The sequence below is a fragment of the Oncorhynchus masou genome, chromosome 9, assembly GCF_036934945.1.
Source record: "Oncorhynchus masou masou isolate Uvic2021 chromosome 9, UVic_Omas_1.1, whole genome shotgun sequence".
NCBI lineage: Eukaryota > Metazoa > Chordata > Actinopteri > Salmoniformes > Salmonidae > Oncorhynchus > Oncorhynchus masou.
In genome coordinates, this window is record NC_088220.1 from 44,433,335 (window position 1) to 44,457,978 (window position 24,644).

Genomic DNA, 24,644 nt, shown 5'->3' on the forward strand with positions numbered 1-24,644 from the left:
AATTGTAAAGAAGGCATCTGAGGCACTGAAACATCGTACCATTATGATGCACCACTCCTTATTCAATGGCCAATACTAAAGCTCAAAGATGATTACAGAGAAGAGTATGGTAGCCCCTTGTTTATACTTTGATCCTAATGTATATTTCATGTTATATAGCTCACTACAGCAGTGGATTGTCCGATAAATATAAACATTTCAAAATAGTGGTGGATTTGTGAAAAGTAGGACAGCGCTCAATACGTTGTGTATACACATTTTTCTTTGTACTTTATTCACAATGCTTTTAGCATACGTAGTGAAATGGTGCCCTGATAATTATTGAGGTAGACAACCAAAAAGCAACATAAATAGACCTCCAGCAGATAAATTATGCTTATTGAGTGAATCTTCCCATCATTTCAGTGGCCATCATTAGTCTCAGTGGGATTGTTTTTCCAGCGTTGGTGACCATGTTTTTATTCCCCTTGAGCATTGCTAATTATACTGTGATATTTGGGGTCCCTATTAATTTCATGATGATTTCATCTGACTGTCAAACAAATCACTCCAAAAAGTAGGCTACCTACGTACAATTTGTCAACACCAAAATGATTCTAGCATCCAAAAAGTGCACTGTGAAGTGTGAACCCGCCATTTGATTAATGGAAGGAGATTTCTGTTACAAAACACCAAAAAGTGTAATTACATTCAGCAATTGTCATTAGGCCTACACTCTTGTAGCCTGAATTAGCCTAAGTGATGCGTCTTGCTGACAAATTAACCTTTTTTTGTAAAAAGAAAAGTCAAGAACACCTGAAACAGAGCGGTGTCCGTCCCGAGCTCATCGGTGCAGGAAACTGAGTGCCCAGCTGAAACAATGTTGCTTGCGAAAGCTTAAGCCAGACAGAGAAACAAATAAGGAAAAGTGATTTGCACACTGCCCTTGAGAGTGATTCCAAAGGGCAATGGAACTGGTGGATAGGGGACCTAAGAGAGAGCAATCTTCCGTTTGAGACCCAACACATTTGGTACGGATGAGAGGTTACCGTGCTTCTTGCCCTGTCAAGAATACTCACTGCGTGTGAAGGTTGACTTGTTAAACACGATAACTCACTGCCTGAAAAGTAGTACAAAATATTATAAAACACATTTTTGCCTCAATGCGAAATTTACTTAAACCATAGGCAGTTACTACGAGTGAACTTCAAAAGCTTTCAAACTCTGACTATCATCTTATTACCTTTCTAGTATCTGATGTTAATGTTTTTACATTCTTGTATAACCTGCATCTACATGGGATCTTAATTTGATCACCCTGTTGTTGTAGGAAATGCAAACTTGTAGTGTAATCAAGGTTTAAAAAGGCTTCTAAAGGTTTGAAGTTTCCATTTAAAATGTCAGACTTGATTTGCCCTCACTAAAAATCTATCAACCCATACAACAAAAATGTATATTAATTATAATCCACACAATAATTCACATTTCCTGTTGTTGCAGAATAATTTTTATTCTGTGAGAAACTGGTCAAATTAAGATCCTACAGCTGTACTTTAAGCCAACGTTCAAACTCTAACATACTATCGTCCTATTAATCTTATTATTTTCTGATTTTAAACATTTCTTTATTTGTGTTTTCCTTGCAGGGTTTTTGGGCCATAACAAGGGCTTCCAGAGTCCTTGTGAGCACAAGTACTGTGGCCTTGGGCGTCACTGCGTGGTCAACATTGAGAGTGGTAAAGGGGAGTGCAACTGTCTGGACCGCTGTAAACCACACTACAAACCGGTGTGTGGCTCGGACGGCAAGTTGTATCAGAACCACTGTGAGCTCCACCGTGCCTCCTGTCTGGGTGCACAGAGAATTACTATCATGCACAGCGAGGAATGCTTCTACAAAGGTAAGAATTACATCTCATAACTTCATAAAATGTCTGTCATGGAATGTGCAAGATCATATTATGGGGTCAAAGCAACATTGGTCAGGGATCTTCTGTGGTGTAGGTTCCCTTTATGCAGGAGCAAAGTAGTTACAGGAGATTCATTTTATCTTCTTTATGCACTATACTCGTATAGCCCTTATAGTTCTTTTCTTTGGCTGTCCCCATAGGATAACCCTTTTTTGGTTCCAGGTGAACCCTTTTGGGTTCCATGTAAAACCCTCTGTAGAAATGGTTCTACCTGCAACTAAAAAGGAAAAAAGGTTCTTCAAAGGGTCCTCTTATGGGGGACAGCCGAATAAGCCTTTGAAACTTCTTCAGGATCGGATGAGCTAACGTAGGCTAATGCGATTAGCATGAGGTTGTAAGCAACAGTAACATTTCCCAGGACATAGACATATCTGATACTGGCAGAAAGCTTAAATTCTTGTTAATCCAACTGCACTGTCCAATTGACAGTAGCTATTACAGTGAAATAAAACCATATTATTGTTTGAGGAGAGTGCACAATTTTGAACATGAAAAGTTATTAATAAACAAATTAGGTCCATTTGGGCAGTCTTTTATACAACATTTTGAACATACATGCAATTGTTCTTTGGATCAGTCTAAAGCTTTCCACATACACTGCTGCCATCTAGTGACCAACATCTAAATTGCACCTGGGCTGGAATAATACATTATGACCTTTCTCTTGCATTTCAAAGATTATGGTACAAACAAAATACAAAATAACTGTTGTTTGTCTCTTTGTATTGTCTTTTACCAGATCTATTGTGTTATATTCTCCTGCATTCCTTTCATATTTCCAAATACGTCAGTGTTTACTTTCAAATGGTACCAATAAAAATGCATATCCCTGCTTCAGGGCCTGAGTTACAGGCAGTTTGATTTGGGTATGTCATTTTAGGCAAGAATTTAAGAAAAGGGGCGGATCCTTAAGAGGTTTAAAGGTTCTTGATAGCACCTTTTCCTATAAGAGTCTAAATTAGAGCTTTGGAGAAGCCACCAGAGATCCTGCCTCATTGCAGTTCTCAGTAATTCATATCTTACACAGAATGTTTTTGTTGTTAGAAAAATGGTTTTGTACAGTGATGGAGCCATCTCTCACTTTATGAACCTGATACAACCTACATTAGCTACTTCTTGTACCCTGCTATCTCTATTAGTTTCTCAGTTGGTGCAGAGCATTGCTTGTTTTTATATCATGAGCAGGTGGTAATACTGTACACACCAATCATTTGATTTCCCCAGAGAATTTCAGATGCTCTGGAACATTGATTGTACAAAGACACCAATTACTTTTCCTTGTATGGTAAAAAATGGGTTTTTCATAGGTGTAGACCAGGGATACTCAAGTACTATTTGAGAAGGTCCAGTCACAAAAAAATCCTAGGTGGCAAAGGTCCGGATGGACATTGTAATTTATCGGCTTAGTAACAAACCACCACCTCGCAACACATGCGACCTCGAAGCCCGACCGAGTATTAACCCCGTTCCGGATCCGGATCTGGTCCGTGGTCCGCCAGTTGAGTATGTATGGTGTAGACCATGGGGTGGGTCTCAATAATATCTTTGTTTTTCCTGAAGTGTGCACTTGTTCACTCCTTTACACAAATCGAAAAGCATTGGAGTGGTGGAGGCAAGGACTAGTGGGAGTTTCCACCATCTTATACCAGTTATTTCCTTTCAAATCAGTGAAGGGAAGTAAACAAGTGCACACTTTGGGAGGAAGGCGAGATGATTGGTACACACGACAAAGCTATGGGATTTCTTATAATATTAGTGAGAGAAACATTGGTTTACCTGGATTTCTGGGAAACAGCGTTTTGATGTGCCTTTCCTTTTGCTGGATGCACAATTGCATGGTACCAGTGCAAGCAAACTGCTGCTAGTGAATTATCACGCTACATGATAAGCTACACAGGAAAATAGGAATACAGTGAATGTAAAACTCATGTTTCCCATTTTCCACCACAATTATTAGTTTGGAATTGGAAGAATAATATAATCAAAGATGGTTGTATATGTTGCGGAACAAAAGACCCCATTATAGAACTGCTTATAAAAACCCTCCGCAATGAAAGTATGATCACTTTCCTCCCATGTATGAGTCTGAGGCAAATGCAGCCAGGGTAGGGCCTTGTCTGCATGCATACGCAAAGGGTACCAATCCCTTTCATCCCAATCAGACAAAGACATTTGGATCAATAATCTGTCCCTGGTTGTCTGATGCTCTAATCAACTTCTCCATGTGTCCTGTCTGGTCAACCTTCCATCCTAGCCATCTGAAAATCAAGCCTCAATCAATGAGCATTCATAAGTGGGATTGTGATATTTGACCAACGTAGGCGGAATCAATACAAGATCAACATGAGACAAATCAAAAAGGCTCTCGGCCTGAAAATGGTTTCTTTCAGTCGCTCTTTGTCTGTGCCCAGAATTGTATTTTACAGTGACTGATTTGTAATCAATTTCTTATTCGATGTGCGCAGCATAGGCACTGCTCGTAGACCTGTTGGTCCTTTTAGAGCCCTCTCCTCTTTAAAATATTCATGGCCCCTTAAAAGCATTGTTTTTCTCCCTAGAAATAGACTGCAGTGTTACTGCACTTCTAGCCACTTCCCGGTATTCCATTAGTATTTTCCCTGGTAGGGCAAAGCCCTAATGTTTACAACATTTGTCTTTCTTCCACATTAGTGCCCGCGTAGGTCTTGGCGGCAAGCGACTGCAGAGGATTTGTTCATTGCAGCGCATACAAAAGTCACAGTTAAAATGGTGGGAAATAGATAATTGAGGCAAATGTGTAGTGGGGCTTACTGCTAGAATCCAGACATAATTATAACGTGTTATGATTGGGGGTTATTAGTGGTGAAATGGAATGTGCCTAAATGTCATTTTATAAAACATGTCATTCACATATTTATAGACCACGCAGTCCCTGATTTCAATTTACCTTGAGTTAATGGGCATAAATACTTCCTTAGTGTAATCGTGATTTCCAATCATTTCAATATCACTATATAAAAAAAATCCCTTTTTGTAGTGACAATGTAAATGGGGACAAATTCAGGTTCAGCCATTTCTATAAAATTAAGTATAATACCTGATTACTATATGGAAAGGGTTCTACATTGAACCCAAAAGAGTTTTACCTGGAACAAAAATGGATTTACCTGGAACCAAAAAGGGTTCTTCAAAGGGTTCTCCAATGTGACAACCGAAAAATCCTTTTAGGTTCTACATAGCACCTTTTTTTCGAAGAGTGTACGGACCGACCAAATCAGAACATGTAGTCCTTGATATCCAACATGACCCCTACTATCTTTACACCCTTGGCAAGGAAATTAACCAATTGAACTTTTTCGTACTTAAATCACGAGATCAGTGGCTATGTTTCAATGAACTTCAATGAACTCAGTAATTTTTTTGTTGGCTTTAAATAAAAATAAAAATAAACATAGATGCCACAATTACCTGCTAGGGTGAGTTTGCATTTAACTATCTTGTTCCGATAACAGTTGGACATAATGACATCACAGAAACCTACAGTGTTGGATAAAACAGTACTGGTTGAAGTGTTTCCATCACCCATTTAGGGAAATTGCACATTAATAATTTGGTGACCGCCTGTATGCCTGCCCATCTGTTTCATGTCTCAGGTAGGATAGAATGCAATAACTGACTAATATTTGCCATATTCTAATCATTTTAATGTGCCAACGTATCGCCACGGTTCGTGCCATGGTGATACTTGCACTCCTGTAGATCTGAAGTAATTGGATGGTGAAACTTGCATCAAACCAACCAGAAAAGCAAGGTGAAGCAATTCAAGCATTCTTGAAAGTCAGGATAATCCTTGTCCTGCAAAGAAACATTATTTTTATAGATGAAAAAAAATCATTTTGCAAGCAGTAGGCAATCATCGGCAGTCATCATTTATTTGAAGAAAAAAAACAACATTTCCATCATCATTTGACGCATGAAAGAAAAATCCACGCCTGTCGAACAGATAGAAATTATGTTGAATGGATCAAAATAATTCTCATCTTTCATTTCCATTACAGATGTCGCAAATATTTTATTTGCGACATTGCTATTGTTGTGTCTGGCAGACACGGACCATAGACCCAGTAGGCTCACACTAATGCCATGCTAATGTCATAGTAAGACAAGAAACAGACTTAAGTGAAGTTGCAAATGCCAGATTAAGTTGATAGAGGGACAATTAGTACCAGGGGCTTGGGTTGCCTAGCAGCAATGATTGTTTTCAAATGTGAGAAGAAAAAAACCTGCTAGGGCTCTTTTGAGTTGGTCTCAGCTTAATTGGTACATGTGGAAATGGACAGCCTCTATCTGCACAGCGCTCGCTCTTATCTCACAGGAAGGACAGGATAAAAAATGACAGCCAATGCGTTGACTGAAGGTTCTCATTAGGCCTTTGGATAACACATGACCCCCGCATGACCCCCCTGCTGCTCGGAAACCGAGTCGGGATTGGATTTGATTGAAATATGAGTGGAGAACAAAAGCTTGTCCAATCCAAGAGGGAAGTTTCGTGGATAGAAGCAGGGCAATCTCAGCAGCAGACAATTGACACCACCATAGACAATTAACAATGAGGTCCTGGCATTCCAGCCAAGTGCTCTCTGTGCTTCAGAAACACATTCATGTACCAGTAGGATGAGATGTTTAGTTTGTGTTGTTGTTTTCATGTGATAACCAATGATGTCACTCATCCAGAGCAAGAATTCAATCATAGCACCAGCCCCATTGCTTTAGTTTTTGACTATTTGGATGTTGAGTAGTGATATAGCATATCCGTGTGATTTCAGTGTGCCCGGAAAGACAAAGACAAAGGTTTAAGATTAGCCTAGGATACCTTAAGGTAAGAGTTGCTTAATTACAATACCCTAAGGAGTATTTGGTTATGAATGTCTTGTATGCGACTAGGGAATGGAGTCAATCAAACATGCATTGCATTAACGTGCAACTGCAGAGAAAGTCCCATGTTTCCTGTGCGACAAAGATGCACTACTTTAATAAAACCAAAATACTGTAAGTTGTTTGGTCTCGCCCATGTAAGGTTGTTTTATTAATCAAATGCTTTTGCATATGTCTATAGGGTGAAATGTGCAACATCTTCAGAGTCTCACCTTAATTGTGTATGTTTTCACACTGTTATTGAGTACTTTCTTTTATAAGATTTTCCTTCCAGGGAAATGAACAATGAGTTAGTACTCGTGGGGCTCTCTGCGTTTATTTATATTCAAGAAATACAATTTCACGTCAACTATATCTATTCAGAGGAAGCAATTAAGGTTTCAGTGTTTCATCTCGCTTCAAAATCCAAAATGAAATGTTGCTTAGAAATAGAAATAGTCTCCGGCAAAAGTTCACTTGGAATAGTTTGCGCCAACATCCAGTCAACTGTCAATGTTACCTGTTGCTAGGTTTGTGGTGAGTTCTCTTTGGAAATATAGTGTCTCAATTAAGTTTTTGTTTTTTTAAATGTTAACTATCTCTCAACAAATTGTTTTGCTGAACTAACAAAAAAGCTCTACCCGTCGAGCTCTTTAACATATTGGAAGTCATATATCATACATAGTAAGTCTTCTTTTTTATCATAGTACATCATCTCAAGTGCTGAATCTTTGTTTGAATATCCATATGTTTCATTCAGGAACCAAGTTTGATTCTTCCGATAGAAGACATCTGTTCCACTTTTGGAGGATCACTCATTTAAATTAGCATAAATGACTGGGCTTTCCTCTAAGAAGTATTTTTATGTTGTTGAGGGAGACATTTAATGTAACAATTCAAAGTCCATGAATACAAGAGACACATCGTGATTTCCAATGTACAGTGAACGATAGATTACCTTTACAAAACAGGCAGCATCTTAATTTATAATCAGCGAATACGCGGAAAAATAACATATTTAGTCAACCACAACCTACAGTGTTCCGATGGCCTTCACAGTGTGCCTCACAACAAAACCCTTCCCTGTGGATGGTTCCCTGGTGGCCTGCCGTACGTCAGAAAAACATGTTTATGAAGCCATCATGGCATCTTTTCCCAGGAGACCTTCTATCTAAATGAGGCCTCTGTGCTTTTCAATTCTAGTGAGACGACAGTGGGATTAGCCTGCCTAAAACCTCAGAAGTAAGACCTCAGAAGCCCTGTGCGCGCTTTCTTTTTTTAATGACTAGGCTTGGCGCGGATGCAGCGACCTCCACGTGAGACACTGGGTGTGTCAGCCCCCCCCCCCAACCCCATAAACCTGCATTTTCACCGGCAGAAAGGCTCCTCATTAAATCCTGACTTGTGTATTATTACGTTTTCAAAGGCTATGGGTGTAAATCAACTCCCAGTGTCTGTCTGCATGCCAGTTTTGATGCAATTTACCAACAGTATGTATATGTTTCTCAATGCTCCATTTTTTAATGTTTGTGTGGTTGCGCTACAGTGTTTAAAAGTGGCTAACAGTTCAATGCTAAAGAGCACTAACACTCCGAGTAGTCGAGGTTAAACGTTCCGGCTCAAATCCAGACAGATTATCAGGCTCATCTGCTGTATATCAAATGAATGATGCAGGATCAGTTTTGTGCATGTGTAACTAAGAACAGCACACACAGGCACATTTGAGAAAAGATAGAGATGCTAAAGTACCCTCTTGCCTTGAAATCATACAACACAAGTATTTCTGTATGATGGTGTTACTCAAATTCTGCTTCAAAAAAGTCTGCTGCCAGTCAACCCTGCATTTGAAACAAAACCTCACACAAATGGAAAATGAAAATGTTTGCTTTTGGTCTTAAAATTATGCAGTGACTTTTGGGACAGTGACACATTTCTTTTTATTGCTTTGGCCCTGTACTCAGCTTTATTTTGAGAGTATTTTCATCCATAACAGGTGGACCGTTTAGAAATGACAGCACTTTCTGTAGTCCCCCCATTTTAGTAGCCAAAAGTATTTGAACAAATTCACATCTTTAACCTTTATTTATTTATTTACTTTTTTTTACAAGGACGGCCTACCCTGGCCAAAACCTAACCTAACCTGGACAAATTGTGCACAGCCCTGTGGGACTCCCGATCACGGCCAGATGTGATACCCACCGGGATCGAACCAGGGTCTGTAGTGACGCCTCTAGCACTGTCATGCAGTGCCTTAGACCGCTGTGCCACTCGGGTGCCACTTATACTTCATGGTTATTGAAAAGTAAACTATTTGCTCCCATATTCATTTTAACAGACACTCATCCAGAGCGACATAAAGTAAGTAGTGAGTGCATACATTTTCAAACCCACAACCCTGGCGTTGTAAGCACCATGCTCTACCAACTGAGCCACTCGGGACCACGCAATGAACACATGCAACAAATACACGCAATGAATACATCAAGCTTGTGACTACAAATGTGTTGGCTGTTTTTTTGGGGGTTGTGTTTCAGATAATTTTGTGTCCAATAGAAATTAATGGTAAATAATGTATTGTGTAATTTCGAGTCACTTTTAAGAACCGAACAAAAATATAAACACAACATATAACGTGTTGGTCCCATGTTTCATGAGCTGAAATAACAGAAAATGTTCCAGATATGTTCCATACACACAAAAAGCTTATTTCTCGATTTCTTTACATCCCTGTTAGTGAGGATGTCTCCTTTGCCAAGATAATCCATCCACCTGACAGGTGTGGCATATCAAGAAGCTGATTAAACAGCATGATCATTGCACAGGTGAACCTTGTCCTGGGGACAATAAAAGGTCCCTCTAAAATGTGCCGTTTTGTCACACAACACAATGTCACAGATGACTCAAGTTTTGAGGGAGCATGCAATTGGCATGCTGACTGCAGGAATGTCAACCAGAGCTGTTGCCAGAGATTGTAATGTTAATTTCTCTACCATAAGCCGCCTCCAATGTTGTTTAAAAGAATTTGGCCTCACGACTGCAGACCACGTGCATGGCGTTGTGTGGGCGAGCGGTTTACTGATGTTATCGTTGTGAACAGAGTGCCCCTTGATGGGGGTGAGGTTATGGTATTGCCAGACATAAGCTTCAGACAACGAACACAATTGCATTTTATCAATGGCAATTTTCAACAGAAATACTTTGGCAAGATCCTGAGGCCCATTTCTTTTAACCTGTTTGGGATAGAGGGCAGCATTTTCACGTTTGGATGAAAAGCGTGCCCAGAGTAAATTGCCTGCTACTCAGTCCCAGTTTCTAATATATGCATATTATTGGTGTATTTGGATGGAAAACACTCTGAAGTTTCTAAAACTGTTTGAATGATGTCTGTGGGTATAACAGAACTCATATGACAGGTGAAAACCTGAGAAAAATCCAACCAGGAAGTGGGAAATCTGAGGTTTGTAGTTTTTCAACTCTTGGCCTATCAAATACACAGTGTCTATGGGGTCAAATTGCACTTCCTAAGGCTTCCACTAGATTTCAACAGTCTTTAGAACCTTGTTTGATTCTTCTACTGTGAAGCATGCATTTCCTAAGGCTCAAAAGGGCTGTTTGAGCCAGGTGTCTGGCAGAGTGCCATGAGCTCGTGACGTGCGTTCACGTGAGAGTTAGCTAGAGTTCTATTGCATTTCTGAAGACAAAGGAATTCTCCGGTTGGAACATTATTGAAGATTTATGTTAGAAACTTCCTAAAGATTGATTCTATACATCGTTTGACATGTTTCTACGGACTGTAACGGAACTTTTTGACTTTTCGTCTGCTCGTGCATCATGAATTTGGATTACTGGGCTGAACGTGTGGACAAAAAGGAGGTATTTGGACATAAAGATTAACTTTATCAAAACAAATTAAACATTTATTGTGATACTGGGATTCCTGGGAGTGCATTCTGATGAAGATCATCAAAGGTAAGTGAATATTTATAATGCTATTTATGACTTCTGTTGACTTCAACATGGCGGATATCTGTTTGGCTTGTTTTGGTCTCTGAGCACCGTACTCAGATTATTGCATGGTTTGCTTTTCCCGTAAAGTTTTTTTTAAATCTGACACAGCGGTTGCATTAAGGAGAAGTATATCTTTAATTCTGTGAATAACAGATGTATCTTTTATCATTGTTTATTATGAGTATTTCTGTAAATTGATGGCTCTCTGCAAAATCACCGGATGTTTTGGAAGAAAAACATTACTGAACGTAACGCGCCAATGTAAACTGAGATTTTTGGATATAAATATGCACTTTATCGAACAAAACATACATGTATTGTGTAACATGATGTCCTATAAGTGTCATCTGATGACGATCATCAAAGGTTAGTGATTAATTTTATCTATATTTCTGCTTTTTGTGACTCCTCTCTTTGGCTGGAAAAATGGCTGTGAGTGTTTTTGTGACTTGGCTCTGACTTAACATAATCATATGTTGTGCTTTCGCTGTAAAGCCTTTTTGAAATCAGACATGATGAGTAGATTAACAATAAGTTTATCTTTCATTTGCTGTATTGGACTTGTCAATGTATGAAAGTTACATATTTCTACAAAATATTTTTGAATTTTGCGCGCTGCCTTTTCAGTGGAATGTTGTCGAGGGCTGCCTAGCCGTAAGAAGTTTTAAGGTATCTGTGACTAACAGGTAAATAAAGGATAAATAAAAATAAATAAATATAAGATGCATATCTATATACATTTATTTAAATTGACTGATTTGCTCATATGTACTGCAACTCATTAAATTCCTAGAAATGGTTGTGTTTATAGTTTTGTCCAGTATACATTAATGTGGATGCTGCCATGATAATAGATAATCCCTAACGAATTGTGAATGATGATGATTGATAAAGTTACGTAGAAATATCATACCCCCCCCAAATACTAACCTCCCTTGTTATTGTAATGGTGAGAGCTAAGCATGTCTTGGGGGTATTATATTTGTGCAGTGCATTTCGGTTCTGAGAGGCCTGGGATTGAAGGAAAGTCAGTCAGTAATCACAGCGCCATATTAGTTTAGATGAACTTAGAATGAAGCTATGTCATGATTTGTAAAATACAAATAGTACCGAGGTCGTCAGAAATTTTACAAAAGGGGACATTTACACCCAAGGTTTATCAGCAATGGAATCAATCACTTTTAGTCACTTTCTGATGTACAGTTCATGATCTGAGCATTTAGTATGTTTCAGCAAAGTCACAGGAACATCTATGAGGGAATTTATGCAGTGAGTAATGGAAGACCAGACATGGGACTTTTAGTAGGTTCTGAATTGCTGTTAACAGGAGGAAGATCAGTAGTGTTGAAAAGTTGTACATGTAATTCAGTCATGAAGAGTATTCAGGTGAGCTTCCCAAACAGGGAAGCTTTTTTTGCTGTGATAATAGATTTAAATAGTAACCTAGGTAACATCGAGGGACATGATCCCATTTCTACTACTGGGACTCTAAGATCAATATTCTGTGTGTTGGAATGGAGCTATCAAGTTCAGTATAGATTTTCTTGTCTTTTATTGCTCTTCATTTGGCTTTTTCTGAGATCAAAAACAGCGCATAATGATAGGAATATTACTGGATGGCATAGCCAGCCTTTCTTATTTTGGCAAAATAAAGACAGATGCTGTAAGATGACGTTGCAGATTTATTGCATAGCTTTGGGGACAGGGAATGGCCCGTTTGTCAAAAATGTATATGCTAAGGGAAATTTGCATTCAAATGATCTCATTTTTCTTTGTCTAGTCCTCTGCAGTCACGTTCATGTACTAAAGAGTGACCTGTCGGTGTCGGACCTGGGTCATATGCATGTCTCCAAACTGTTATTCCATTGAGTTAAAGTCTAGGAATTAGCTTGGGGAGCTAATATGTTTCTTTAGGATAATGCTTCTTTCGGTCTCAGTCAAGGTTAGCCATCATGTGAGGGTGAGTTAAATCCACTTAACCACCTCCGCTACTCTGGCCTAGACATGCTAGTGGAGTGTAAGGTTGAGTCGACAATCCATCACTTTCCCAACCATAAAGCGATGCTAAGGGCCTTAGACATGCTCTTCCCACTCAGTCCATGCCAAAGCCTGCCATACATTTGCAGGAAGAAGATTACCAGCTTTTACATAGTCAGAACGATATCCCCTCTTTTTATATTCTTCAATTCTTAGAAGTAAAAACTCACTGTCATGTGTTGCATCAAAAGTTGAAAAAAAAATCAGCAATCAGACAAGATGCTCTCAATAGTGCAGCTGTAGAACTTTTTTGCCAAAACCTTTCAGCCTTCTGAGGGGGAAGAGCCATTGTCGTGCCCTCTTCACGACTGTATCGGTGTGTGTGGGCCATGATAGATCCTCAGTGATGTGGACACAGAGGAAATTGACGCTCTCAACCCGCTCCACTATAGCCCGTCGATGTGAATGGGGGGGTGCTCGGCCCTTAAATATTAACTTCTTGTTAATCCAACCACGTTGTCAGATTTCAAAAAGACTTTACGGTGAAAGCAAACCATGCAATTTATCTGAGAAGAGCGCCCAGCAGACAAATCATTACATACCTTAAGGGAACATTTCGACAATCACCGTATAGTTAGTGAGAAAGTCCCTATTGGAACTGTACGGTCCCTTACTAGACGTCCGAAAACATTTTAGAAATTCGGGGACGGCGTCGGGCCGAGCGGTAGGGCCAGACCTACCGGGAAGTCATCAAATGAACTTTGTCGGACATTCGGTTTTCGTTTAATAAAATAAACAAATTTTAGCCCATTTTTGCGCAATGCCGAAATATCCCACAAGAGGGCATAAGCAATCATATTGCTATTGGACAAAACATCACGAATCACGACGTGCCATATCTCGGAAACCGAAAATATTTCGAAGCCGAAACTTGGTGAGCGTAGGTTTGGCATTATGGGAAGATGGCCCCGAACAAGATGGCGTCTAGGCCTCAACGGTTTTTGAGTTATGGCCATATTTCTGGGATTAAAGGTCCAAAATGAAAATAGAGAAAAGATTTTTTCACTTCACGTCAAAGTCAAGGAGCCTCCGGTGTCAATAAAAAAAATCGGCCATTTATCTATCGTCATTTACGAGAAATCGTACGTTGACCAGATCGTGATGTTCAGATATAGGTGTTTTTTTTTTCAACGGTTACAGATCCAGTTGCAGGGTGTTCATACGAGTATTTTTAAAATGTGCTGCGGAGCTCTGCGACATTTCTGTGATTTTCTATGATTTTCTGAAATAACACACACTCACTAAACCCTCCGTAAATAACTCAGTTCTTAACGTAAAGACTTAAAACTCAGGATTCTGTAAAGGCATACCCCAATGAGGATATGAGTTTATTTATAGCTTCCTGTGCCAACCGGAAGTGCCATAATTGGTGTCTCAGGGGCTGTTTGGAAGGGTTAAAAAAATCAGATCTGTCCAAAACTTCATATGTGTGATTAGACAACCCCCATGAACTGTAAATCAGTCATTTTTCCCAACAGATGTCAAAGAAAAGCTCTCACACACACACACACAGCAAGGATGGAGTGACAAAGCGTGGTGTTTAAAGACACAGAGAGCAGGCAATGGCATAAACATAATCCCAAGGCCGTGCCGAGTCCAACGAGGTGCCCCGCTTGACCGTAGCTCACTCGGTCTGAGCGCAGCGACCATGAGAAAAATAGGCCCACAATGAAGCCTGCACCACAATGTCATTTGATTTTGGGTGACAGCGGCGGAACCGTTAGGTTTAGAAGGACAATTCAAACACAGGACTGTTCCTAAGGTCCTCCCGATCTGTGCATGCCTAACCTTGACTGTGTGGCATTAACCTTTCACAGTTAAAAGAAGGTGTTTACAAAAAAACAGTGTGCATTGACTTCTCTCCCCATAGGAATACATTGCCTGCTCCCCTAAATACAACCTGGGGTCTTTATGGGTTATGAATGCTGTATGAACCTGTCTTCTATGACATTCCATCAGACCACTATGAGGTCTACCTGTGTCGATTCTAAGCTTCCTGGAGCAACCGGAAGTGGTTAAATTGACCCAAAAGGTATTTGGATGTACATCACCTCGAAAGGTGCCGAGGCCTCTGCATTATTCAACCCTGTGTAGATCAGTCAATTCTCAACTTAAAGACTTAAAACTCAGGATTCCCTAGGTTTCTATGTCAGTCAAGACATGTGTGTATTTATAGCTTCCTGTGCCAACCGGAAGTGCCATAATTGGTGACTCAGGGGCTGTTTGGAAGGGTTAAAAAAATCAGATCTGTCCAAAACTTCATATGTGTGATTAGACAACCCCCATGAACTGTATATCAGTCATTTTTCCCAACAGATGTCAAAGAAAAGCTCTCACACACACACACAGCAAGGATGGAGTGACAAAGCGTGGTGTTTAAAGACACAGAGAGCAGGCAATGGCATAAACATAATCCCAAGGCCGTGCCGAGTCCAACGAGGTGCCCCTCTTGACCGTAGCTCGCTCGGTCTGAGCGCAGCGACCATGAGAAAAATTGGCCCACAATGATGCCTGCACCACAATGTCATTGGATTTTGGGTGACAGCGGCGGAACCGTTAGGTTTAGAAGGACAATTCAAACACAGGACTGTTCCTAAGGTCCTCCCGATCTGTGCAAGCCTAACCTTGACTGTGTGGCATTAACCTTTCACAGTTAAAAGAAGGTGTTTACAAAAAAACAGTGTGCATTGACTTCTCTCCCCATAGGAATATATTGGCTGCTCCACTAAATACAACCTGGAGTCTATATGGGTTATGAATGTTGTATGAACCTGTCTTTGGTACCAGTCCATCAGACCACTATAAGGTCTACCTGTGTCGATTCTAAGCTTCCTGGACCAACCGGAAGTGGTTCAAATCGCCCTAAAAGTGTATACCCATACACTGCCTGCAATTTGATGGACATAGTGCATTGAACCCTGTGTAAATCAGTCAGTTTTCATGGTAAAGACTTAAAACTCAGGATTCTCTAATGGAATAGCCCAATGAGGATGTATGTTGAGTTACAGCTTCCTGTGCCAACCGGAAGTGCCATAATTGGTGTCTCAGGTGCTGTTTGGAGGGGTTAAAAATATCAGATCTTTCCAAAACTTCATATATATGATTAGGCAACCCCCATGAACTGTAAATCAGTCATTTTTCCCATAAAAATTCAAAGGAAAACTAAATCACACAGATACACAACATGGATGGAGGGACGTATCATTGGGGTGCGTAGAGACTGACAGTGCCTCCAATAGTTAGCTTTGAATGATATCAAATTGACTGATGGACAGTGACTTGCAGGTGACTCTTGTCCATTAGCAATATGTTTAAGCGGTGAGGTACCATCACCAAAAGCGACATTCTGAAATCAACCCAAAAGAGCCATGGAGAGGTACCAGTATCACTGCCCAGACATCCCGAGGTCATCGGGCCAGTCAATTTGGCATTCCTGCGTGATTTTTATAGCATGACAAATTGGTAATGGTGACTGCCCAGTTAACCATATGGCAAATGCACAGTGACTTTGAAAGAGTGAGAAAAATCACCAAATGGACATTCTGGAATCGACCCTAACGAGTGATGGAGAGGTACCAGAATCACTGCCAAGCCATCCCGAGTTCATCGGGCCAGTCAATTTGGCATTCCTGCACAAATTTTCAGTGACTTTGCAAAAGTAAGGAACATTTGCAATATGTTTTAACAGTGAGGTACCATCACCAAAAGCGACATTCTGAAATCAACCCAAACGAGCCATGGAGAGGTACCAGTATCACTGCCCAGCCATCCCGAGGTCATCGGGCCAGTCAATTTGGCATTCCTGCAAAATTTTCAGTGACTTTGCAAAAGTAAGGAACATTTGCAATATGTTTTAACAGTGAGGTACCATCACCAAAAGCGACATTCTGAAATCAACCCAAACGAGCCATGGAGAGGTACCAGTATCACTGCCCAGCCATCCCGAGGTCATCGGGCCAGTCAATTTGGCATTCCTGCAAAAATTTTCAGTGACTTTGCAAAAGTAAGGAACATTTGCAATATGTTTTAACAGTGAGGTACCATCACCAAAAGCGACATTCTGAAATCAACCCAAACGAGCCATGGAGAGGTACCAGTATCACTGCCCAGCCATCCCGAGGTCATCGGGCCAGTCAATTTGGCATTCCTGCAAGAATTTTTGTGACTTTGCAAAAGTAAGGAACATTTGCAATATGTTTAAGCGGTGAGGTACCATCACCAAAAGCGACATTCTGAAATCAACCCAAACGAGCGATGGAGAGGTACCAAAATCACTGCCCAGCCATCCCTATGTCATCGGGCCAGTCATTTTGGCATTCCTGCATGATTTTTATGGCATGACAATTTGGTGATGGTGACTGCCCAGTTAACCATATGGCAAATGCACAGTGACTTTGCAAAAGTGAGAAAACATGACCAAATGGACATTCTGAAATCAACCCTAACGAGTGATGGAGAGGTACCAGAATCACTGCCAAGCCATCCCGAGTTCATCGGGCCAGTCAATTTGGCATTCCTGCACAAATTTTCAGTGACTTTGCAAAAGTAAGGAACATTTGCAATATGTTTTAACAGTGAGGTACCATCACCAAAAGCGACATTCTGAAATCAACCCAAACGAGCGATGGAGAGGTACCAGAATAACTGCCCAGCCATCCCTATGTCATCGGGCCAGTCAATTTGGCATTCCTACATGATTTTTATGGCATGACAAATTGGTGATGGTGACTGCCCAGTTAACCATATGGCAAATGCACAGTGACTTTGCAAAAGTGAGAAAACATGACCAAATGGACATTCTGAAATCAACCCTAACGAGTGATGGAGAGGTACCAGAATCACTGCCAAGCCATCCCGAGTTCATCGGGCCAGTCAATTTGGCATTCCTGCAAAAATTTTCAGTGACTTTGCAAAAGTAAGGAACATTTGCAATATGTTTTAACAGTGAGGTACCATCACCAAAAGCGACATTCTGAAATCAACCCAAACGAGCCATGGAGAGGTACCAGTATCACTGCCCAGCCATCCCGAGGTCATCGGGCCAGTCAATTTGGCATTCCTGCAAAAATTTTCAGTGACTTTGCAAAAGTAAGGAACATTTGCAATATGTTTTAACAGTGAGGTACCATCACCAAAAGCGACATTCTGAAATCAACCCAAACGAGCGATGGAGAGGTACCAAAATCACTGCCCAGCCATCCTGAGGTCATCGGGCCAGTCAATTTGGCATTCCTGCATGATTTTTATGGCATGACAAATTGGTGATGGTGACTGCCCAGTTAACCATATGGCAAATGCACAGTGACTTTGCAAAAGTGAGAAAACATGACCAAATGGACATTCTGAAATCAACACAAACAATGGCATGACCATAGTGTCCAGACTGTGCCGAGTCCAACGAGGTGCCCCGCTTGACCGTAGCTCGCTCGGTCTGAGCGCGGCGACCATGAGAAAAATAGGCCCAATATGAAGCCTTCACCAGTACGTCATTTGATTTTGGGTGACAGCGGCGGAACCGTTAGGTTTAGAAAGACAATTCAACCACAGGACTGTTCCTAAGGTCCTCCTGATCTGTCCAAGCCTATCCTTGACCGTGTGACATTAACCCTTCACAGTCAAAAGAAGATGTTTACATAAAAACAGTGTTCATTGACTTCTCTCCCCATAGGAATATATTGGCTGCTCCACTAAATACAACCTGGAGTCTATATGAGTTATGAATGTTGTATGAACCTGTCTTTGGTACCAGTCCATCAGACCACTATAAGGTCTACCTGTGTCGATTCTAAGCTTCCTGGACCAACCGGAAGTGGTCCAAATCGCCCTAAAAGTGTGTACCCATACACTGCCTGCAATTTGATGGACATAGTGCATTGAACCCTGTGTAAATCAGTCAGTTTTCATGGTAAAGACTTAAAACTCAGGATTCTCTAATGGAATACCCCAATGGGGATGTATGTTGAGTTACAGCTTCCTGTGCCAACCGGAAGTGCCATAATTGGTGTCTCAGGGGCTGTTTGGAGGGGTTAAAAAAATCAGATCTTTCCAAAACTTCATATATATGATTAGGCAACCCCCATGAACTGTAAATCAGTCATTTTTCCCATAAAAATTCAAAGGAAAACTAAATCACACAGATACACAACATGGATGGAGGGACGTATCATTGGGGTGCGTAGAGACTGACAGTGCCTCCAATAGTTAGCTTTGAATGATATCAAATTGACTGATGGACGGTGACTTGCAGGTGACTCTTGTCCATTAGCAATATGTTTAAGCGGTGAGGTACCATCACCAAAAGCGACATTCTGAAATCAAGCCAAACGAGCGATGGAGAGGTTCCAGAATCACTGCCCAGCCATCCCGAGTTCATCGGGCCAGTCAATTTGGCATTCCTGCATGATTTTTATGGCATGACAAATTGGTGATGGTGACTGCCCAGTTAACCATATGGCAAATGCACAGTGACTTTGAAAGAGTGAGAAAAATCACCAAATGGACATTCTGGAATCGACCCTAACGAGTGATGGAGAGGTACCAGAATCACTGCCAAGCCATCCCGAGTTCATCGGGCCAGTCAATTTGGCATTCCTGCACAAATTTTCAGTGACTTTGCAAAAGTAAGGAACATTTGCAATATGTTTTAACAGTGAGGTACCATCACCAAAAGCGACATTCTGAAATCAACCCAAACGAGCCATGGAGAGGTACCAGTATCACTGCCCAGCCATCCCGAGGTCATCGGGCCAGTCAATTTGGCATTCCTGCAAAAATTTTCAGTGACTTTGCAAAAGTAAGGAACATTTGCAATATGTTTTAACAGTGAGGTACCATCACCAAAAGCGACATTCTGAAATCAACCCAAACGAGCCATGGAGAGGTACCAGTATCACTGCCCAGCCATCCCGAGGTCATCGGGCCAGTCAATTTGGCATTCCTGCAAAAATTTTCAGTGACTTTGCAAAAGTAAGGAACATTTGCAATATGTTTTAACAGTGAGGTACCATCACCAAAAGCGACATTCTGAAATCAACCCAAACGAGCCATGGAGAGGTACCAGTATCACTGCCCAGCCATCCCGAGGTCATCGGGCCAGTCAATTTGGCATTCCTGCAAGAATTTTTTGTGACTTTGCAAAAGTAAGGAACATTTGCAATATGTTTAAGCGGTGAGGTACCATCACCAAAAGCGACATTCTGAAATCAACCCAAACGAGCGATGGAGAGGTACCAAAATCACTGCCCAGCCATCCCTATGTCATCGGGCCAGTCATTTTGGCATTCCTGCATGATTTTTATGGCATGACAATTTGGTGATGGTGACTGCCCAGTTAACCATATGGCAAATGCACAGTGACTTTGCAAAAGTGAGAAAACATGACCAAATGGACATTCTGAAATCAACCCTAACGAGTGATGGAGAGGTACCAGAATCACTGCCAAGCCATCCCGAGTTCATCGGGCCAGTCAATTTGGCATTCCTGCACAAATTTTCAGTGACTTTGCAAAAGTAAGGAACATTTGCAATATGTTTTAACAGTGAGGTACCATCACCAAAAGCGACATTCTGAAATCAACCCAAACGAGCGATGGAGAGGTACCAGAATAACTGCCCAGCCATCCCTATGTCATCGGGCCAGTCAATTTGGCATTCCTACATGATTTTTATGGCATGACAAATTGGTGATGGTGACTGCCCAGTTAACCATATGGCAAATGCACAGTGACTTTGCAAAAGTGAGAAAACATGACCAAATGGACATTCTGAAATCAACCCTAACGAGTGATGGAGAGGTACCAGAATCACTGCCAAGCCATCCCGAGTTCATCGGGCCAGTCAATTTGGCATTCCTGCAAAAATTTTCAGTGACTTTGCAAAAGTAAGGAACATTTGCAATATGTTTTAACAGTGAGGTACCATCACCAAAAGCGACATTCTGAAATCAACCCAAACGAGCCATGGAGAGGTACCAGTATCACTGCCCAGCCATCCCGAGGTCATCGGGCCAGTCAATTTGGCATTCCTGCAAAAATTTTCAGTGACTTTGCAAAAGTAAGGAACATTTGCAATATGTTTTAACAGTGAGGTACCATCACCAAAAGCGACATTCTGAAATCAACCCAAACGAGCGATGGAGAGGTACCAAAATCACTGCCCAGCCATCCTGAGGTCATCGGGCCAGTCAATTTGGCATTCCTGCATGATTTTTATGGCATGACAAATTGGTGATGGTGACTGCCCAGTTAACCATATGGCAAATGCACAGTGACTTTGCAAAAGTGAGAAAACATGACCAAATGGACATTCTGAAATCAACACAAACAATGGCATGACCATAGTGTCCAGACTGTGCCGAGTCCAACGAGGTGCCCCGCTTGACCGTAGCTCGCTCGGTCTGAGCGCGGCGACCATGAGAAAAATAGGCCCAATATGAAGCCTTCACCAGTACGTCATTTGATTTTGGGTGACAGCGGCGGAACCGTTAGGTTTAGAAAGACAATTCAACCACAGGACTGTTCCTAAGGTCCTCCTGATCTGTCCAAGCCTATCCTTGACCGTGTGACATTAACCCTTCACAGTCAAAAGAAGATGTTTACATAAAAACAGTGTTCATTGACTTCTCTCCCCATAGGAATATATTGGCTGCTCCACTAAATACAACCTGGAGTCTATATGAGTTATGAATGTTGTATGAACCTGTCTTTGGTACCAGTCCATCAGACCACTATAAGGTCTACCTGTGTCGATTCTAAGCTTCCTGGACCAACGGAAGTGGTCCAAATCGCCCTAAAAGTGTGTACCCATACACTGCCTGCAATTTGATGGACATAGTGCATTGAACCCTGTGTAAATCAGTCAGTTTTCATGGTAAAGACTTAAAACTCAGGATTCTCTAATGGAATACCCCAATGGGGATGTATGTTGAGTTACAGCTTCCTGTGCCAACCGGAAGTGCCATAATTGGTGTCTCAGGGGCTGTTTGGAGGGGTTAAAAAAATCAGATCTTTCCAAAACTTCATATATATGATTAGGCAACCCCCATGAACTGTAAATCAGTCATTTTTCCCATAAAAATTCAAAGGAAAACTAAATCACACAGATACACAACATGGATGGAGGGACGTATCATTGGGGTGCGTAGAGACTGACAGTGCCTCCAATAGTTAGCTTTGAATGATATCAAATTGACTGATGGACGGTGACTTGCAGGTGACTCTTGTCCATTAGCAATATGTTTAAGCGGTGAGGTACCATCACCAAAAGCGACATTCTGAAATCAAGCCAAACGAGCGATGGAGAGGTTCCAGAATCACTGCCCAGCCATCCCGAGTTCATCGGGCCAGTCAATTTGGCATTCCTGCATGATTTTTATGGCATGACAAATTGGTGATGGTGACTGCCCAGTTAACCATATGGCAAATGCACAGTGACTTTGCAAAAGTGAGAAAACATAAACAAATGGACATGATGAAATCAACACCACGAGTGATTGAAAGGAACAACAATCACTGCCCGGCCATCCCGAGTTCATCAGGCCAGTCAATTTTGCATTTCTGAAGGATTTTTGAGCATGTCAAATTTCTTATGACATTTGGCCCCCACAAAACATATGCCTTATGCACAAGCAAAAAAAAAAAAAAAACATTATGATAATAAAATATGACTAAAGTATGTTGATACAGTTCTTATACTTGTGTAACTGACACAAAATTCGAAAATTTTTCGAAAAACGGTCCAGAAAGCACTTTTTTAGGGGTGTGTGAAGTTTTTTATGAAATTTAATAATTTTTGACTTTTGACTTCTGACTTCCTATGAAATCATATTGCAGATGGACAAAACACATGCAATATGCGCAAGTAAAAAAAAAAAAAAAAAATTATGATAATAAAATATGACTAAAGTATGTTGATACAGTTCTTATACGTGTGTAACTGACACAAAATGCGAAAAAATTTCGAAAAACGGTCCAGAAAGCACTTTTTTAGGGGTGTGTGAAGTTTTTTATGAAATTTTATAATTTTTGACTTTTGACTTCTGACTTCCTATGAAATCATATTGCAAATGGACAAAACATATGCAATATGCGCAAGTAAAAAAATTAAAAAAATTATGTTAATAAAATTGGACAAAAGTATTTTCATACAGTTCTTATACATGTGTAATTGTCAAAAAAAGCGAAAGAATTTCGAAAAACGGTCCAGAAAGCACTTTTTTAAGGGGTGATACGTTTTTTTCAAAAAATTCGTTTTTTCAAAATTTGGCTTTTGGATGTTGACTTGGAGTCCAATACCAATATGAAAAACCATGGTGGAGTGCAATCGCCACCTGTTGGATTTTTGAAGTGTTACAACTGGCAATACCCATATGGCAATAGAAGTAAACTTTGCATGAATCAACGCCGCTTTGGGTGGTATTGGCCAATGTGTGCATGGTTTGGCCTATGCCAATAACTTGCCATTCATTTTTGTCCACTACGGGGGTGAAATCCCTTACAAACAGTTAGCAGCCAATAAGAGGAGTACAAAAGTCAGAAATAGCGATAAAACTTGATGATCTCATATGGCTGCACTCCGAAGATTCCATGTTCCACAATAAATGTTAAATATTAATGATTCCTTTCTATTCAAAAAACACAGATTTGTTGGTGCGTTTTGTTCAGTAATCCATTGAAAAAAAGTCCGGTCACAACAGACAGACGAAAAATAAAAAATAAAAACATAAGAGTTTGTAGAAACATGTCAAACAATGTTTAAAATCAATCCTCAGGTTGTTTTTGTCATCAATAATCAATTATATTTCAACCGGACAATAGCTTCGTCAATAGAAAAGGAGAAACAAGAAAGGCGTGCTCCCGGTCATGCGCTGGACTCATGTCTGGCAATTTCCACTGTCCTCTCATTGAAAGTGGTGTTTCTCCCTCATTGTTCAGAGTAAAAGCCTGAACCAATGCCTAAAGACTGGCCACATGTAGTGGAAGCCGTAGGGATCGTGAACTGGGTCATAAGTCTTTGTATTGTGGATATGCTTTTAATGGAAAAACAGGCATTTCAAAATAATAGCATTTCCTGGATGGATTTTCCTCAGGTTTCCGCCTGCCATATCAGTTCTGTTATACTCACAGACATCATTCTAACAGTTCTGGAAACAGTTATATCCACCTCTACTAATTACATATATATCGTAGCTTCTGGACCTGAGTAGCAGGCAGTTTACTTTGGGCACGCTTTTCATCCAAAATTCCGAATGCTGCCCCCTACCCGAGTGAGGTTCAAGGTCTTACATCGGCTATGGAGAGAGTGATAACAGATTTGTCTTGAACAGCTGGTGGTCTCGTTGTTGTGTAGTTGTGTTGAATTGAATTGAATGGATATTGGACTGGGAAAGTTTGAGACTTGGAAAAGCACTCAAATATTTTATAGCAATGCTTAAAGTCCTTAACTAAGATGTTAGGTACAGTGCTACCCAAGCTCTACTGTTCATCCAGAAGTCTTCAAGTGGGTATTTCAGAGGACCGCTGCATCAGAGAGTACCCACGCGTTCACCACTTTAACCACAGGGCAATCACAGTTGTATTCCCATTGTGATGAAACATATTGCTAGATTGAGGTTGTGAAAAAAAAAGATTTACCCCTAGCTATTCAGAACTCTACACATCCACACATCGAGGTGCGAGGACTCAATCAACACATCACAGGGCCAAATAAAATCATAAAGCACACAGTCAGATGATTCAGTGCATTCCGTGTGAGATGAAAAGC

At 40.8% G+C, this 24,644-nt stretch overlaps 1 protein-coding gene across 4 annotated transcripts in view; it reads left to right on the top strand.

Moving 5' to 3' along the window:
- The window catches only part of LOC135546027 (follistatin-related protein 5-like), a 179,878-nt gene that overhangs the window by 66,325 nt on the left and 88,909 nt on the right, over positions 1-24,644 (top strand). For all 4 annotated transcript variants that reach the window (XM_064974099.1, XM_064974101.1, XM_064974100.1 and 1 more), the window contains one exon: positions 1,626-1,877. In XM_064974099.1, coding sequence (XP_064830171.1) covers positions 1,626-1,877 — 252 coding nt within the window. The remainder of the gene's footprint in view (positions 1-1,625; positions 1,878-24,644) is intronic.